Raw genomic sequence first — 18,396 nt, 5'->3', positions numbered from 1 at the left:
CCTATCGTCTATCGTCTCCTATCGTCTATCGTCTCCTATCGTCTATCGTCTCCTATCGTCTATCGTCTCCTATCGTCTATCGTCTCCTATCGTCTCCTATCTAATACTGCTATTAACGACAGTCGTCTCCCGGTCTATGGCATCATGCGGAGCTGTCAATTACTGTAGAAGGTACAGCGGGGCATACATTATCTACATAAAGTAATCATGTCTGAACATACCTCAGCCACCCTCAGCCACCACACGGAGTGCTCCGACAAGTACTCCGTACTATAATATAGCTTCTCGTCCGTTGAAAGACAGCCACAATCTAGGTAGAAGATCCCATTACAAACACCCTAATAATGTACAGTGCATGTACAACGTGGTGCATGGACACGAACAATGAGTAATAAGTAACCAGGCATCCTGGTCGAAACCGAGCAAAGAAAGGAAAGGGTCGATGATTAAACTACGGTAGAATCGGTCTCCTCCCAAACCCCCGGTCTTTCTTGCATCCGTCCTCTTTTGCTTCCTTCCCTCCTTCCTTGTCTGTCCGTACGCCCGGCTGTCCGTCCATCTCGCTTCACCTAACCAGCTAACCAGCCACCTAATCCACACAATTCTCATTCTCGCCAGGACACTGATAAGCGACACAATCAAACCCCGTACACGACCCCTCGACGAACCTCGCGCTATCCCACGCGGGCGCCGGCGTCAGCGTGATGTCGCCGTCGCCACCGTACAGGAATTGGCGACACTGGCCCGTGGCCGCGTTGTAGGTGAAGGCGGCACAGAAGCCGTTGTCGTCGCATTCGCGCAGGCACGACGCGTAGTCCGGCTGCGGGTCGATGTCCCAGTTCGGGTTGTTGTTCGTGGCCGTGACGAGTTGCCCGCACGAGATGGTCCACGTGCAGCCGCCGCAGCCGCCGCCGGGGGCTGTGGCTTGGTCTGTGGGACAGGCTGTGGCTGACGTCGTGGTGGTAGTTGTGGTTGTAGTCGTAGGCGTGATAGTGGTTGTAGTTGTAGTTGTAGGGGGTGATGTTGTGCTTGTACTCGGTGAGGTGGTAGTCGTGGTCGTGGTCGTGCTCAGTGAAGATGTGGTTGTGGTCGTAGTCGTGGTCTCAAGTGTGGTGGTAGTTGTAGTCGTTACAGGTGTTGTCGTGGTCGCAGTCTTGGTGGTAGTCGTGGTTGAAGTTGTAGCTGGACTAGAGCTACTCGTAGAAGATGTGCTCGGTAGTGTGGTAGTCTTACTGAGGGTCGTGCTCGAAGGATAACTCGATGAAGTCGATGTCCTCAATGTAAAAGACGTACTCCCGGAAGTGGTAGTGACTGGACCGGAGGAGGTGGCATGGGGGCGATTCGGCCTTCTCGTCATGGGTTTGCCGACAGTGACCTGCAGACAAGGTTAGACGTAGATCAATCGAGCAACTGGAGACACCTTACCGTGGTGGTCTTGGGAACGTCGATACAGGAACACACAATCTGCTGCTGATTCCGTGGTAGCTGCTCCAACTGCTGGAGGAGCATGTCCCGCGGGTTTAGAGGTCCCCAGGCTCGTTTGTCCCATGGGAACCAGCCACGAGCCGTAGCAGTCACAGTGACGGTGACGACGGGTTGCGGGAAATGTGCAGAGCAGTACCGCTCAGCCGGCTCGTAGTTCGTCAGAGGCTGGTACTTTGCGTAGATGCCGGAGTCGCACCCCCGGTCTGACCCAGGCCAACCGGCTAAAGCTGTGCCTGTGATGGCAGAGAGGACCACGGAGAATGTCTGAACCCGCATTGTGAGACTGTGGAATGCAGTCCAACTCTACCGGCTGTAGCTGTACCGCACTACAGCATCCGGGACGGTCACCGTGTTCGACGAAGACCATCTACGAAGGGAGCCCACGGGTAATGAACCATTTGAACCGCACAAGAAGATCGGCATTGATCCCAAGAATCCTCCTTTTCAAGCGCTGCCATGGATTAATTGCGCACTCCCGCTTAAGGTATGCCGAGGAATGAGTAGCTAGGCGCTGTGTACTCCTTACGAGGTACTCCGTACTCCGTAGCAGACCATGTCAATGCGTGGAGACAATATGCGGGAAACGCCATCGCCAGGAGTCGATCTTTGCGCCAGAAATTTCCACAACTGCCACCATGAAACATGGGGGTCGGCTGCATCCTGTGGACTCCGTGCGTGCTGCGCAGTGCTAGGGTCCTCTTTCTGGCTACCCTCGCCGGCAAGGCCTGTTGGGAGGTGGAGAATATTCCCCCAGTTGGTGGATCTGTGTGATGTTATGGCTGTCGACCAGGCCACTTTGGGTGCGTAGGCATCCAACGGCGCGGGAGGCGTCAATGGAATCTCGCATCGGAAATGAACTAGCCCAAACTCTCGCAGAACCTCCTCCGGACTCAACACCTGGTTGTTCACACCCCTGGGGAATGTCCTAGCCAGCCTAGGAAAGACAAGAGATATCTCGAAGGTCGGTCTCTATCATCTCCTCCCAAGTCATCGGCCTTCATTTTGTAATGCCGTTGGAAACCCTGCTTCCTTTTATTGTGTACAGTTGTCCACGTATCGACCTGCGCTTCATACCACCTTTATCATCATAGTCCTTGACTTCCCCTCACCTTCTTGAACACGTATGACACACCACCTCCGCCTACCATGTCCCGATCGAGCTTAAGAACATGCTCGAGACATGCATCCTCCACTGCGCAGAGGATGTTGGCCTTCAAGTCGTCGTCGTCGTTTTCATCTTCTGCCTGGCGCAATAGAGAAGTGTTAATGTGTCGGTACTGCATCAACTCATGCTTCTCTGCCACGTGGCCTGTCTCAGATTGCGCTGGCGGAATGATGTGAGCCTCTTTGCCTGTGACGCTCCGCCTCCTCGAGCTTCCTGGATTTATTGTCGGAGAGGAAGTGCTAGACCTCGTAACCGGTACAAGAGACTCATCGTCACAGTCTTCATTTCCGTCGCCGCCAGTGGGAAGACGGCCTATGTCGCTGTCGTCCCCAGCTTCCTGCCCGGCGCCTTCACACCGACACTCAATCAAGTCGTGAGTACGCAGTCCTTCACTCTCATCAAGGCGGAAGAGATCTTTGAGCTCGTCTTGGCTGAAGGTTGACGTGCTTCCTTTGCCCCTGCCAGACGGGTCGAAAGAGTTGGACGCGGCACTTGCTCCACCCTGCATGATGCTGTCCGCCAGCGCTCTCTTGACTACTTGCCGCTGCCAGATGCGCTCCTCTAATCCACCCTTGATGAGAAATCTGTAAATTTTGCAATGCCGCTTCTGACCCTGCCGGTGGATGCGTGCGATTGCTTGATCGTCCGTTGCAGGATTCCAGTCCACATCGAACAGTACGAGTCGGCTGGCTCCGATCAGGTTAAGTCCCACTCCACCGGCTCGAGCACTCAGCAAGAAGAGAAAAGATTTGGCAGGCGGTGACTGGTTGAATTGATCGACCAGAGCTTGTCTCTTCTTCGCCGGAACAGAGCCATCCAGGCGGAGAGACTCGTAATTCGAGTTTCTCGCCAGCTGTTCGATCAAATTGAGTGTCGACGTATAGTTAGAGATGATAACCACTTTCTCATCGGTGGTACGGTGGATCTGTTGAAGCAGCTGATCGAGAAGCCGAATCTTGCTCGAGACGGAGTTCTGGTACAGCCTGGAGAACCCATCGGGCAGCATGTCATTCAGCGCCACGAGTGAGGAAGACGGAGTCGCGTCATCGTTGCCACTCATCGGGTCCATCAGTGCCGGACTGTTGCAGAGCTTCTTCAGAATGGTGATCAGTTGAAATGCTGTATCCGGACTGCGCAACGCGGAATGGAACATGGGCGAACGAATGACGTTCCGGTAGATCTTTGCTTGAGCCGGTGTCGGTTTGCAGAACAACACATACTCCGTCTTCGGGGGCAAGAAGTCCGACAGAATATCAGCGGTCCGGCGCAATATGAACGGCGAGGTTATCCGGCTCATGTCTTCGCTAGCTTCCTGCCCGCGCTCGATCTCATCCGCCGTCGCATCTGGCTGCCGGCTTCTCATGATAGGCTTCTCATAGTCCCTGATAAAGCCTTTTGGAGACCCCAGTACACCGTCATTGACAAAGTTGACCATTGAAAAGAATTCGCCTAGGTCATTCTGGATGGGCGTCCCGGACAAAATGACCCGACGCTTGGTATTTAACGACTCGATGGCTTGGGCTGCTTTGTTCTTCATCGTCTTGAGTCGATGGCCTTCGTCGCATATGACAATGTCGATAGAATGGCTTTTTGCAAGGTCATCGGCCACCATTCTTAACCTTTCGTATCCGATAATCATGACCTGGAAAACCCGGCCGTCAAAGTCGCTCAGACGCGTGCGTTTCTCGTCGAACTCAAGCACTCCCAGTTGGTCTCGGCCAAGCCATTTCTTAAATTCGCGTTTCCAATTCCGGATCAGGGAGACGGGGCACACAACGAGCGCTTTTCTGACTACAGGCGGATCCCTGAAGACTGGATTCTGTCGGAGCAAAGTCCACAAAAGAGATATAGTGGTCAGGGTCTTGCCCAATCCCATTTCATCCGCGAGAATGCACCCTTGGCCATCAAAGTCCTTCAGTCCCATAACACACTCGTAGAGGAACTTGACTCCCTCCCGTTGATGCGGACGTAGCTTCTTGGCAATGTAAGGGTCAAGCACTACATCCACCGTCTGTCGACCGTCAGGAGGGCTTGGAGGTCTTTTGAAAACGAGAGCGCCGGGCGCAGCAGGATCATGTCTCGGAGTAGGGGTACCACCTGAGGTTTGCGCGAGAACCCTTGTTTCCTTGATCGGCGGCTTGAAAGCTGAAACGCGAAGTGGATGGGGTGCAGCTTGCTTCGGGGTTTGTGTCTTCTGTTTCTGTATCTGAGCTTTCATCTGGGCCTGCATGCTCGGCTTCGATTGCTGGTTGGCGGAAGATGACCCAGATTCCATCTCGAGCTTCTCCTTTGCAGGCTTGGTGCTTGCGCTAACATATTTGAGATATTCAGTCTTATTGATGCATGACTCGACCTCAACTTCTTTCCCGCCAATGGCCAGGTTGGAGCCGGGCAGCAGGGGCGAAGAGAACGGGATTCGGCCAATGCTCTTCCCCGTGTTGTTATACAGCGTTGCATAGCCACCTCTAATGGCTAGCACCCCGTCATCTGTCCAAGTTTTGTTCTTCTTGTTCGTAGGAAGACGCCTGCGAAGTATTCAGCAAATGAAGGCGCTGGGCGCAGATATGCATACCATAGGATGAAATAATAACTGTCAATCCCGCCTGTGGCGGTCTCCTCGTCTTGTTGTGTAGGACTAGAGGGATTCGTGATCTGCTTCAGGGGTTGTCTGGGGGTGTCGGACGTCGGCCGCTTCGAGGCACATTTAGGCCGTCTGAAAAGGTCAGACCCATCTTCATGCCCGTCTGAAGGACTGAGTTTTCGGCGTTTCGACGGCGGACTTTCAGTCGTAGCGGCGTCATCGTTGAGATTAGGCTGGCGAATCTTCAGCGGTTTAAACGGCTTCGACAACATCACTGAGCACCCGAGCCTGCGAGCCTACTTCAGACCGTGTTCACAGGTAACCCATGCAGACCTCGCGGGTTTGGTGCAACTTGAGTTCAGGCGCAGAGACAAAAAGATGAAATGGAGAAGCGCGACGCGTGACGCATGACGCGTGACGCGAAACACGGCATCACGTGGGATTTCAATCACCTTCAGTTCGCAGAGATTTGAGCCTTCACCTCATTGTTTGCAACGGGATATTGCTATTTTATCCCAACATCCCCTGCTTTCGCTGCTTCAGACCTCTTTTCTGAGCATAGTTGATGTCAATGGATGCAGGAGATGAGGAGAACGCCGCCATAGTCTCCAGAAGCCGGCTCGCACTCCAGTTCTTCGATATCTCTCATCCACATTCTCATTAACGGCATGGGCTTCAAGATGTTGGTAAGGCAGCGCCTGGCAACATGCTTAGAGAGCAAGTCTATTTATGTTGTGGCATTCAGTAAATACAAACCGATAGGGCAGCCAGAGTATGACGATGGGTATTCCACCCTTTGTTGATATCTATCCACAAGTAAATATGTACTCATCCCAAGTTCAAGTCCAAGTTCAACTTCAATTCCAGCAACTTTAGCTGACTTCAAATTTCACCCTTTATTCGACTTCTACAAAAGGAAGGATACAGCCGAGAAAGTTGGCAAGGTCAGTCTCATCACTCGTCCTCGAACACCACTCCCGGATGATCGTCGTCGTTGTCCTCGTCTCCGGTCGCGCTGTCGTTAGACCCGCCAGCCGGAGTCGGAATCGAGGGTGCGCTTGACGTGGTTGTCGTGGGCGCCGTGGCTGGCTCGTCGTCATTATCACCGGTGTCATCGCTCCCAGGTGTAGGCAGGGGTGGGGGTGTTGGGGTTGAACCGTCCTTCTCACTGTCATCATCACCACCTTCACCGCCGATCGATGTTGGAGGAGGAGGTGGGGTGGGATCGCTAGCCTCGGCTAACGTGGAGGTTGAGGTTGTGGATGTAGATGTGGAGCTAGAAGTCGGGTCCGAGGTGATGATTACTGGCGGCGCCAGTTGGACTGGCGTGGTGGTTACAATCGCGACGTCGCTAGTAGTGGTCGTGGTCCTGGAACTGGTGTTTGGCGGGTCCTCGGCCACGACAGAGGGATCTGGCGAGGATGTCGTGGTTGAAGACGTTGTGCTGGTTGTAGAGCTTGCAATGCCAGACGGGGTTGTGATATGTGGCAAAGCAGCGCCCGTTGACGAAGTTGTCAGGACAGCTGAGGTACTCGAAGTATGGTCGGCAGAGACATTGGCAGGGTCAGTCGATGTGGTTGTCCTGGAGCTAGTGGACGTTGCGGTGTCTATATTAGTGGAAGACGTGGTTGTGGCCTCTGAATCAACAGACGAGACTGTGCTAGATGTTCCTAAGGGGTCCGCGACATGTGCGGCTTCTGATGTCGTAGATGAAGTCGAGTCGGGCGTCATCGTGGTAGGAGCAGCAACGCCACCAGCGCCATCAACCGATGTTGTAGTGGCGGACGTGGACGAGCTGGTAGTGGAAGCGTCACCTTGGGCACTGAAGAATGTGCTAGCCGTTGAGCCATCGGTTGAAGACGCGCTGGATGTTGCCGAGGGGCCAGCAATATTACTTGAAGTAGTAGCAGCGGTGAGCGAGCTAGTTGTGGAAGCGTCATTGAGATCACTAGAAAATGCCGGAGTAGGTGCGATGCCACCAGATGATGAAGTGGTTGTCGTCTCCGCCACATTGAGGACAGCTGACGTTGTGGAGGTCACAGAGTCGACGCTCGTGCTAGGTGAGTCTGACGTGCTCGTTGAGGGACTTGTAGAGCGACCAGCACTAGTCGTTGCGGAAAACCCCGAGGCACTGCTTGAAGCGGGGTCCGAAGAGGATACTGCAGTGGAAAGGGCGATATCAGAGGTTGTGGTGCTCGTCGCAGCCGTGGATGAAGAACTCGTCGGAGTCTCATCTTGAGACACGATCCCAGCCAGGAGAGTCAAGGTCAGACCATCCGTAGGCACGACGTTGGCGATGCCCAGGTAGGGGAAGGCCACCTGAGTTATAAAAGTCGAGTAACCCCATACGCTGCACTGTAGTTGAGGGAGTCCCGTGCCAGATGCCGGGCAGGACAACGAACAAGATGCTGGCGAAATCCCAAGACCGTCGACAGTGGTCTGAGGGGAGAACAAGAAAGACACAGCGTTCTGACCTGGCTGAGGGCTGCCGGCGATGTTGCCCGTTGCGACCTCGACGAGCCGTCCTTGGTTATCGAAGGTGAACAATGCAGGTGTGCCGGAGGAGAAGCCCAGATAATCGAAAGGATAAGCTGGGCTGCCGCTTGGGACAGAGATCGCAGGTTGGCCATCGGGAATGCCGCGACTTCCCGAGCTGAGAAGGGAGAAAGTCGGGTTTGCTCCGATAATGCAGGGTGTGCTTTCGGTGGTGGTAGCCGTGGCGCTGAGAGTTGATGTAGATACCGCATCAGGTGCCACCGATGTTGTAAGTGTTGAGCTGGGCAGAGCAGAATCTGTGCTGGAATTGCTAGACTTTGTGGTAGTGGAGACTGGAGTGAGTTCAACGTCGGTGGAACTGGGGACGGTAGTTGTCGAAGTGCCAGCTACAGCAGTGTCACCTACAGGTGCGGAGCTGCTCGTCGTGGTAATGACCGTGACCGTGCTCGTGCTCGAAGGACCCGAAGGTCCGACGACACCCACAGCAGTGGAAGTTGTTGTGGAGGAGAGTTGAGTCCCCTCGTCCTGGTCAGGAGCACCACTGACTGAAGATACCCTCGACGTTGTTGCCGGTAAGGACGATGCTCCCGCTGTGCTTGTCATTAGCGAGGAGCCTGGAGATCCAGCGTCCTGTACTGGGGAACTCGACGCGCTGGTGGTTGCTGCTGCGTTTGATGTTGTTGTCTCAGGTGTAGCCGCGGTAACTGTCGTCGTGGCTGAGCTAGTCGAAGATATAGGGACCGTGTCAATCTGTATCTGAACAAGCGCAACTGCCGAGCAGCCGTCAGGAACAACCCCGTCCCAGTAAGCGACAAGAGTCGTGTTGGCAACGGTGCAAAACTGCGCAGTTCCAAAATAAATGCTGCTTGTTGCCGGGTCTATCGTCCAACCAGCGAAGAAAGCAGGTGCGTATGAGCCGTCATCATTAGTCTTGCGCACGGGTGCGTCCACGCTGAGGCTGTCAAACCCCACATAGCCAGATGCGCCGCTGAACCCGAGTACCTGTGTTACTTCGTCGAGGGTGAGTGCCCAGGCTAAACTTGGGTCCGTGACGGCAATGGCTTCGGTTCCAGAGAATCCGATGTATCCAGTCGTGGTCTGGCGCTTATGGTACCTCCTTTGCCCTAGGTTCAAGGCTAGGGAGATGAAAAAGCTACCGTCTCCGGAAACGCGGGCAGGCGCAGGGTCCGGGATGCATGTCGAGGGTTCCACAGTCGGCGCACTCGTCATATCTGGAGGGGCCGTCGTGCTCGATGTCCCATGTGGTCCGGCGTGACTCGTCGTAGACGTGTCCTCGTTAGACCGATCGGAGGTTGATGAGTACGATGGTAGGTCAGCTGGATTGGAAGTGGTGGGCGTCGAGGAAGTAGTCCATTGGTGAGAGCTTGTGGAGGGACTAATGGCATGAGCTGTACTGTCTGAGGACGCTGACGGCTGGCGATGGGAGGTTCTGCCGGGTTTCGAGGTCGAACGAGAAGGTCCTGAGCTCGTTTTTCCGGTGAAGTGAGAGTGGGATGTCGTGCTTCGTCCCAGCGCCGATGATTCTTTACCGCTCCAGTTGGCGCTGTGATCGTCCCAGTCTCCCCAGGCGACGTGACCATCTCCTGCCTGTCCATCATGACCGCCTATGTCCTCGGGTGGGCCACTGTTGGTGCCTCCGTGACCTCCAGTTTGGTCATCGCCGATTTCTTGACCTCCATTGTAACCGCTCTGCCCTCCATGGTCTCCGTGCCAGTCGTTCCAGTCTTCCCCGTGCGGGAAGGCAGGATCCCAGCTTTGGCCTTTGTCGTCACAAGCGTCCGTGGGGTATGGGGTAAGGACAGACTGTGACAGTTCGAGTTTGCTTGACCCTCACGGTGACGTCGGCATTGGTGAAAGCATTAGCAACGGTGAGCGAAGCAAGAAGTGCTACAGGGATTAGCATTCTGAAAAGGAGTGACTAGGAAGCTTCAATGAATGGACGGCACAAGTGCCAAATGCCAAAAGGACGATGCAGAACGAGTGAATGGAGAGCAAGAATGAAAGACAAAACAATGAGGAAGAGAGGAGGGTACTCACTCGCTCGGAACAGCTACGTATATTGCTGTTGGGGTACTCCTGTGCCCGTGTCCATGCCGGCATGCACACATGCACACATGCATTCCAAGCCTTGCGCAAAAAGCCTCGAAGTCTTCGTCGTAGACGCTGCGACGTCCATATCAAACCTCATTAGGCCGAAATAGGTATAGTAGTCAATGCAATGGCGTCCCCGGCTGCTCACACGTGTGTCTGGCCCAGGCGGCCTAGATCCCTGCGGGACTCATTGAGGCAGGGTCCCAGAAGAGAAATTTGACCAAGCGAAAGGTTGAATTGAGTTCAAGAATAATGAACTTGTACAGAGTACACGCGAGCCTCATACCGGACGCGGCTAGTTGCCGAGGTTGTGCGGTATCAAGGCGACGGAGATGGTAACGTGGCTGCCAAGAGACCCCGATAGGGCGACGATGTGGCGTTCGGCCCCTGAACCGGGCTTCTGCGGTGGCCACGTGTGTCGGAAGGCCTCGATCCCTGGCTTTTTCGAAGCAGACCCTCCGGCCGCCTTACCGGGAAGACACTTCCACTACATGACGCACTATCGATGTAGACGGCGAGGCTGAAAGTCGCTCAACGGTGGCGCTGGATCAGGCTTCAGCCAGCCTTTTGGCTGCGGTAACCTCGTACAGGGGGCTTCCGGCTTCGCCGAGTCACTCATGGTGGCGTTAATGCTCCCTGCTGGCCTGATATCGTCAACCAAGATTATCCTGCCTATCACCGCGTCAGGTCACCGGCCTCACGGCACAGCGCCTGGTGGATGCATATCATGCACATTCGTATCCCTTTCAGAGCTGGATGTGGCAGTGTCCAACCCTAGCGAGCACGGCTATAAGGTACTCGCCAAAGTTCGCTTCAGTTAGGGTGCGCTGATGTACGAAACGGCACAGAATCAGGAATTGTAATGCGGCAACGCCGTGAGCCAGCAAAAGTAGGACCCATCTGAGGGGATGCTGCTGTTCGGAAGACTTGCTACTGCTGTATGGAGAGGCATTACTTGGGAACCATCCGACCGACATAGACACTTTGTATTCGCAGCTTGTCTCCTAATCACTACATTGTGTTGAGCCAAGGAAAGCTAGATGGCGCCGCCAGTTTGTTCGATAGAATCGACGGTCCACACAGCCATGCGACATATGCAGCAGTTTCCCATAGACTCGAGGATATGACCATGCAGAATATCAAGATCAAGCAACATATGTCTGTGAAGGAGAATCCGGGAGATGCCAAAGGATGAGATTTGGGTCTCGACAAGATCGCTGAGTTGAGGTTTTGTTCGGGATGAACAACCCGGTCACTGGGTTGTGTGGCTGTCGGGGTTTCGGCACCGCCGTCGCTCATTTTCACCGAGTCTTGGTCCAGTGAACCTTGTTCTACTTTGAGCTGGTCGTTCTTTAGCCTGAGTTCGCTCTGTAAGATTTGCACGAGCTCTCTAAGCTCTTGGATTTCATTCATGGCCAGGTCTACTCTCTTCTGAAGTACGAGCATTGGTGACTTAGCAGAGTTCGGGGCTTCAGGTGGAGGAGTGCATGGGGATAGAGTGCCTCGTCGGCATGGAGAGTCCGGGATATCAGCTCGGAGCTTGAGTGGCGAAAGGGGATGTCTGCGCGCGATGGGAGACTTGCTGCTAAACTCCGGTCGCATCCGCCATACAGAGAAGGGAGTTGGCGGTCCTGAAGCACTCATAATGTCAATGGGCGACGTCGGCGAGAGTGCCAGGGTTCTGATTTTGCGGGGCCCTAGGGGTGTTCCGCAATGAGCGACACTGCTGTTCAGTGGGGTTTCATACTCCCCATCACATTTCCATTTGACCGACCCAAATGTTGAACGAAGGACTCTCATGAGTACTTCCTCGGTACCGGCAGCGGTGTCGATCGACAGCGTCAACGAAGGCATTGGAGAAATAGGAGGAGTTGTGTTGTTCTTCAACAGTTGCCTTAGGGCAATCTTGATGACCGGCAGCAGGTATGTTGAGCCCCAATCCTCGATCGCCTCGATCCAGGCTTGGAATTCTCTGAACCCATCGGTTTCGTCGAGATTGAACCGCGAGAGCTCTGACATACAATAGCGCCCATCTGCGTCAATGCTATGATAGTTGATGACAGCAGCTGAGTTGTCGATAGTGCAAGAGAATGAGATCGGTTTTTCGAACACAGGGCGAGAGCCACCGCATCTTCTGAAAAGGAGTTGCTGTGCTCGAACGCAATGAGCGCCGGCGATTGCGCACTGGTTTCTGGCTGTCTGCACTGCATCTTCGGACGAAGTGTCCATTCGCTCAAATATCAGGAAGGGGCAATAGGTGGTTGTTCCAGGAGAAACGGAGCCTGATTCAAAGTCGACAATGGTCCCTGAGGCTGACGTGCAATGCGGCAGAATAGATAGTTCTCTTTCGTTGAAAGCAGCTGTGGTGAAACCGGTCAAGAGATTAGGTCGAGGGGCAGGCAACTCGAACAGGCTCTCTTGAGCTTTGACCGCTCGTGGTGGGAGAGCCTCGCGATTCAGCTTCGGGGCTTGGCATCGGTGGAGGCCACGATTGACTCCAATCGGTGGGAGGACGTCAGGAGGAAAGACAATCGACGAGCCGAATCCTTTGCCATCGGCCAGGTTCCTTCGCCATTGTCTTTCTTGATGCTCGAATCGGTCCACCCTCTGGAGACACGGCTTGAGTCTGTCGGAAAATGGGCGAGACAGGTCTGAAAGCTGGATACTCTCAGTAAGGACGATGCGGAACGCACTGAGGACAACTGTTCGAAAGTCGGACCACTTAAGGTGACTGCCGTCAAGAACTCTCAAGAGGGATACTGTCGTGTCGGGGTTCGGGCTCGAGGTCTCCATGCCTGGGTAGGAACTAAGGGTCTCGGTTTAGACGAATGGGACCGAGTGGTGATGTGTGGATCGACCCTTGTATGTAACGCAAGTCCACACGTTCTGGTGACAGATTAGCCCAGCAGGATGGAACTCAGACAGTGTGAGCTTGGAGGAGTGAGAACATCGCAGGAGATTTTCTGGAGTAATATGTCCACAGCACGTGTCTAGCGGTTCATGTTGTGATGGCATGTTGGCGGTTATGCAAGGAACACGTCCGAGCTACTGTACCAGCTCTCAAACAGTGCTAAAGGGTTGTCGATGCCCCTGATGTCTCCCGCGTTGTTGCTTGTGGTGTGTTTCGACGAGTCGGAGCCTTTGTGCATTGGGAATTCGCGCCAAGACACGGGACACCGGAGCGCACCTTGAGAGCCGCATGATTTGGGTGCAGGAGGATGACGGCCACCGAGCGCTTAAATGGCCCCTCATAACATAGGTAGTCTCGCGCCAACTTTGATTCAGGAGGGTCATCGAAAGGCCGCCAACACAAACGTGGGCGCCTGACGACAGAAGTTCGACAGTGATCCTGAAACGTGCATGCGGTGGCGGGCGGCAATGAAAGGGGCAGGCGGTTAAGGACTCCTGAGGCGTACCGGACACAAGAGTCTACAGCGGACGAAGAGAAGATCAGACAGGGACATGTGTGAACGAGTTGGGCAGCAAACAAGCCCGTCGATGGAGAAGTGTACTTTACTGCAGGCTGGTTAATCGAATATCTTACACGAGGAGCAATGAGGCAAGTTATAAAAGGTTACAGCCACCGAGTCACGATTGGAATCTTTTCCGACGCGGACTAGTCCTGAAATGGCTCTAGCACGAAGGTGTTTGATTAGTGGCTGCGCCGAGTCGCCATTGGTGATTAAGCACAGAAATCTTACCTAATAGCGCCACGTATTCTCCAGATCCCCCAGTCACCCACCACACTTACCTGGCGAGGCTGGATATTTCATTCACTTAACCATCGAGGACCTAAGCCGTACGATGTACGAGGAGGCCAACACTCCCATTCTCGAAACAATGTTTCAGGTGCTCAACGAGCGATATTGACTATAATCTTCAGCAGTCGCGCAAGCTTTACACAGTCTCATGACGTCGTGGCAATCGTCCTAAATGAACCCGTGACAAAACTCACTCTGCCTATCTGGCTAAGCGGCATCGTGTCAGCTTCTGGCGTTCGGGCTGACGAGATCCAAAGTCGGCCGCCATGCGCGCGGGTAGACCAGATACTTAAGACTCATGGCTTTGCAGGAATCTGCACCTGCCAACATGAATGAATACCGAAGGCTCGATTATTCCTCTGCTCCGTTCACACTTCACACGAATCATCATGGGCGATGCAGGAGAGAGCAAAAAGCCCTTGAGAATAGCAATCATCGGGGGAGGAATCGGCGGACTAAGTCTACTACTAGGTATACTGGAGCACGGCGACCCGCGGGCGATACGGCCGCACCTCTATGAAGCCGCCCCCGCGTTTTCTGAAATTGGGGCTGGTGTCGGCTTCCTGCCCAACGCGGTACGAGCGATGCATGCAATTGACCCGAAGCTCCATGAAGCGTATGGCCGGATAGCCGATGAAGCTCCTCGAGCAGATGTCAACGGCCAGAGGAAGTACGCATTCAGCAAGGTCTACATGGGTATGGATGGTAGAGGAAGCAATATCGCGAAGGCATTCGACGAGATTGGTACGGTTTACAATGACAACAAGCTACGGAACGTTCACAGAGCGGTGTTCCTAGACGAGATGGTCAAGCTCTTGCCTAAAGGTATCGAGGGTGATCTAGTCAGTTTCGGGAAGAGATGTACAGACATCAAGGTACATGATGGCGGAGTGACGGTTGCCTTTGCAGACGGTACCACAGAAATCGTTGACGCTGCCGTCGGCTGCGACGGCGTCAAGTCGGTAGTGCGGAATATTCTTCACGAAGGACAAGAGAAATACGAGCCATGTTTCACGGGGAAATACGCCTATCGAGGTCTCGTTCCGGTTGAAGATGCCATTGAGGCGCTGGGAGAAGTCGCCGCCGTCCATCACATCCTGATACTCGGGTACGGCGGCCACCTCGTCACCTTTCCTATCAACCAAGGGAAAACGCTTAACATTGTCGCATTCCACGGTCGATCGGACTGGCACCACGGCAGTAATTGGGTCGTTCCAGCTACGGTCGAAGACGCACTGGAGGATTTCAAGGATTGGAGTGAGCCTATCAAAAAGCTCCTTTCCCTACTTCAAAAGCCTGACAAATGGGGTTTGTTTGATCTTCCGCCACTCAAGACTTACACCCTGGACGGCCGAATATGCCTACTGGGCGATTGTGCACATGCATCAACTCCTCATCAAGGCGCAGGGGCCGGCATGGCTATCGAGGACGCTGCAGTCCTTAGTCAGTTACTTGGAGAGATCAAGACACCTGACCGGGCACAACTCACAAGAGCGTTTACAGCCTATGACGCTGTACGGAGGGACCGAACTCAAAAGGTCGTGGCCACGAGTAGGAGCCGAGGCCTGCTGTACGATTTCGAACTGTCTGGTATCGGTGACGATCTTGAGAAGGTCCGAGATACGTTATCCACTCAATGGGACTGGATATGGGATTTGGATATTGATGCTCATTGCCGCGATGCGGTAGGTATCATGCATCAGTCTCATATGCTCGGGAACGACTCTCCATAATACAATCTGCAGAACCGAATGCGGACTGTGACTGCACCATATTCCTGCTTTCGTGCTCCTCTTGGCATTGTCTATTTCTTTCCACTGCCCAAGTTCTCCTGAACCGTTCCTCCCACTGCGCCCTTGTCTGTGAATTGCTTGCCGATAGCGCCCTGCGACGAGAAGGGACCACCGACTGCCTCGCCGACGCTACCGATTGATCCTTCAGCTACATCCACCGTCAGTCCTGAAGCCGTCAGAAGTAGTCAATCCTAACTCACGTTGGAACTGTTTGCCAACTGCGCCGTCTTTGTCGAAAATGGGCTTCTTCTCTCCTTGCATCTGCTCGGCAGCTGATAATGGTGAGCACAGGGACCATGTTTAGTCACAAGGGCAATTGGTCATACCAGATTGTGCGGTGCCACCTGCAAGCACAGGAGGTTAGTAACAGCGTTCTGTGGGGCCCGAAGTGAGAGTCCGATCACGTACCAACCGATCCCTTATCTGTGAACTCCTTTCCCACCGCACCTGCGGCTGTCTGTTAGATTTGTCGGCATGGCGGTCCGAGAAAACGACTCACCTTTGCTGCTGAACGGGCCGCCAACCTTCTCCCCGACCTGGCCGACATTGCCCTCTGGCTGGAATTGAGAGCCTACGGAACCCTTGTTCGCGTCGAGTGAGGATTTGTCTTGGTCAGCCATTCTGACAGAGTATGCAGAAAATGGTCGTGAGGTCTGCGATGTGATCAGTCGTTGAGCGCGCTGTGTCTGGCGAGCGAGACGATTCATATTTGATTCAGGTTGAGCTTGAAGGTTGTTGCAGAAACGAAGAAGTGAGGTTGGAATTGAGACGGTTTTGAGTGACACACCTGAAATAAATGTCAGTTCCGACTCACTGCACGACATCACATCAAGGATCGAGCTTCCGCCAGCATCATCCTGACGTCAACGGTGCGAGCGGGTGCAAGCCTCGTGGGGACGTACCTTTTCTGTACTGAGACGCCTCTGATTACGAGATATTGAGCTTCTGGGCTTCGATTTCGTCAGCTGAATATTGGTTGCACAGGTAGATGTCAGGGTAGAAGTCAAAGGAGATGGACTTCAAAGGTCAGTTGTACTCGCAAGGAATTTGATAGTCCAGTCTACGTCACTTCTACTTCTCCGAACCCTAGTTCGGAGATCAATTCGGGAGTGAGGTACATTCGACTAGCCGAGCAGGACATCCCACCGACGTCCAAAAAGCTGACTCGCCTTTTCTGGGAGCAGTAAGAGCAGTGCTTCATAACACGTAAACCGATTGGTTTTGCTCGTCGCGTCCACGAAGGCAAAGCTAGTGGTGACGTAGCGCCGTGTCTCAAAAATGCGGGGAAGTTGTGCCAATGCAACAAACAGTCCAAATATGCCCAGAAGAACCTCCATCTTTTCGCGCAGTGGCTGACTCTCCTTATCGGCCTGCTTTGTGCCGCCTCGGGAACGACCCAGAGTACTAGGGACGTGGTAAATGGAGGAATTCGACCAAAAGTGTGGCTTCCGTTGAAGGGTGTTGGAAGGACTGATAAGTATTTGCCGTTGGGAATGCGTCTCGTATATGCAGAAGGTTGACCTGGACTTGAACATGCAGGCACGATGGGTGACCGCATGTCGACTCATCCGCGCTTCTTGCCTCCACCTTTTCCTTCTTGTCAACTGCTCCCTCTGCATCGCAAAAGTTTCACTCGCCCAAGTGAAGTGTTTTGTCTTTCGTTGGATTTTTGGATCTCCCTTAGAACGCTCTCATTGTTAATCGTGCTTCTTGGCCCTGCCCTTGAGAGTGAATTTCGTCCTGTCGACATGTTACCTGAGCTCTACAGATTCAGTATTCCGACCCGTATCTCCAAATGATGCGCTTGCAAGAAAATATCAGTTGAGAAGAACGTCCGCCAGAGAAGCCTGGAGCTTCCCAAGGCCGACATCAATGACGTCCACCCCATCCTCCACGAGCCGAATCAACGGCACGGCGATCGAGAATGCCTTCCCCACTCCACCTACTGGTGATACCGCTCCTGACAATGCATTCCGCCTCAAAGGCCGGATATTGCCAGCTCCTCAGAGAGTTCTTCCATTACAACGTGCACAGTCGACTCCGCCAGAGCTTACGCATTCAAATCAATTCGGCGTCTTGACTAAAGGCTCTCAGGGCCTGTCAGACCTGGCAAGTCTGGAACATTCGTGGAGCAAGCTGGGATTGTCTAAGAAGAAAAGCCAATATTACGACAACGCCTTCGCTTATCGTGAGCCGAATAATGCTGCCAAAGAACGGGTGGCGAAGGACTCAGTCATCTTGGCTGAGGTCAAGCTGAACTGCCGCGTAAGATGGACAATCCGACCGTGTGAGCGTCACTGACCACCAGCGTAGGTCGAGTTCGAAAAAGAGTTCCTCATCGATCTGTCTTTCCGTCTCTCTGAAATCTATCAGCGTCCGGCATCGTGCGTCATGGCCATGGTGACAACAGACGTCCAGATGCTCCTTGGAGGAAACTCGGAACCGGCGTATCATCTTAAAATTACGGCTCTGCCCTCGGAAATCGCGGCCACCAAGAACAAGAGAAGTACACATCTGATCCAAGATTTCATCCAAGACACTCTTCAAATCCCGCCAAAACGTGGAGTTCTTCGGTTTGATGCGGTGTCGGAGGAGAACCTGGCGACGAACGGCATGACGGCATTGCAGGAGATCGAGCAGCTTGAAAGACAGTCATCTGATGAGGATTGTATGTTACACGCGTTGAGTCGCCAGAGGAGTCGAAGGAGCAAGAAGTCAAGTGCGCCAGCTTTCACTGAGCGCTTCCGAGTGGGTCTGCCTTCGATTAGATCCACCACTCCTTCGAGTCAAAGGTTCAATACAGCTGAAACAACCCAGACGAAGTCAACAGACGCCATTGGTCTCGGAAAGAAGCGCGTCAAGAAGAGGCAAAGCATTTTGGGATTCTTCAGGAAGTGAATATGGTGCTGTCAGGGACCTGATTTTGCATTGTAATCAGCATTGGAATATGTGCGATGGGAGAGGGACAATGAGTATGACGAGTCACGACGCGTTCTGGCATAG

The 18,396-nt window shown here is 53.7% G+C and overlaps 7 protein-coding genes across 7 annotated transcripts; 2 read left to right on the top strand and 5 right to left on the bottom strand.

The window, feature by feature from the left end:
• Window positions 1-589: 589 nt before the first annotated feature.
• G647_08674 (uncharacterized protein) lies at window positions 590-1,761 on the bottom strand (the record flags this gene model as incomplete). Its single annotated transcript, XM_008732982.1, has 2 exons — window positions 590-1,375; window positions 1,426-1,761. 2 exons carry the CDS (start codon window positions 1,759-1,761, stop codon window positions 590-592), a joined length of 1,122 nt encoding a protein of 373 aa, XP_008731204.1.
• Window positions 1,762-2,570: 809 nt separating this feature from the next.
• G647_08673 (uncharacterized protein) lies at window positions 2,571-5,503 on the bottom strand (the record flags this gene model as incomplete). Its single annotated transcript, XM_008732981.1, has 2 exons — window positions 2,571-5,175; window positions 5,223-5,503. The coding sequence occupies 2 exons, from the start codon at window positions 5,501-5,503 to the stop codon at window positions 2,571-2,573; spliced, it is 2,886 nt and encodes a 961-aa protein (XP_008731203.1).
• A 682-nt stretch (window positions 5,504-6,185) lies between these two features.
• Window positions 6,186-8,957, bottom strand: G647_08672 (uncharacterized protein; the record flags this gene model as incomplete). The annotated part of the gene is made up of 1 exon (XM_008732980.1): window positions 6,186-8,957. The coding sequence occupies one exon, from the start codon at window positions 8,955-8,957 to the stop codon at window positions 6,186-6,188; it is 2,772 nt and encodes a 923-aa protein (XP_008731202.1).
• Window positions 8,958-10,850: 1,893 nt separating this feature from the next.
• G647_08671 (uncharacterized protein) lies at window positions 10,851-12,632 on the bottom strand (the record flags this gene model as incomplete). The annotated part of the gene is made up of 1 exon (XM_008732979.1): window positions 10,851-12,632. The coding sequence occupies one exon, from the start codon at window positions 12,630-12,632 to the stop codon at window positions 10,851-10,853; it is 1,782 nt and encodes a 593-aa protein (XP_008731201.1).
• Window positions 12,633-13,989: 1,357 nt separating this feature from the next.
• G647_08670 (uncharacterized protein) lies at window positions 13,990-15,333 on the top strand (the record flags this gene model as incomplete). Its single annotated transcript, XM_008732978.1, has 1 exon — window positions 13,990-15,333. The coding sequence occupies one exon, from the start codon at window positions 13,990-13,992 to the stop codon at window positions 15,331-15,333; it is 1,344 nt and encodes a 447-aa protein (XP_008731200.1).
• A 71-nt stretch (window positions 15,334-15,404) lies between these two features.
• On the bottom strand, window positions 15,405-16,013 carry G647_08669 (uncharacterized protein; the record flags this gene model as incomplete). Its single annotated transcript, XM_008732977.1, has 5 exons — window positions 15,405-15,541; window positions 15,594-15,665; window positions 15,720-15,737; window positions 15,802-15,840; window positions 15,893-16,013. 5 exons carry the CDS (start codon window positions 16,011-16,013, stop codon window positions 15,405-15,407), a joined length of 387 nt encoding a protein of 128 aa, XP_008731199.1.
• A 1,252-nt stretch (window positions 16,014-17,265) lies between these two features.
• G647_08668 (uncharacterized protein) lies at window positions 17,266-18,291 on the top strand (the record flags this gene model as incomplete). The annotated part of the gene is made up of 2 exons (XM_008732976.1): window positions 17,266-17,658; window positions 17,707-18,291. 2 exons carry the CDS (start codon window positions 17,266-17,268, stop codon window positions 18,289-18,291), a joined length of 978 nt encoding a protein of 325 aa, XP_008731198.1.
• Between the last annotated feature and the right edge of the window lie 105 nt (window positions 18,292-18,396).

Source organism: Cladophialophora carrionii (assembly GCF_000365165.1).
Source record: "Cladophialophora carrionii CBS 160.54 unplaced genomic scaffold supercont1.8, whole genome shotgun sequence".
NCBI lineage: Eukaryota > Fungi > Ascomycota > Eurotiomycetes > Chaetothyriales > Herpotrichiellaceae > Cladophialophora > Cladophialophora carrionii.
The sequence above is the reverse complement of the archived record's forward strand: the minus strand, read 5'-3'. Positions and strand labels throughout refer to the sequence as shown.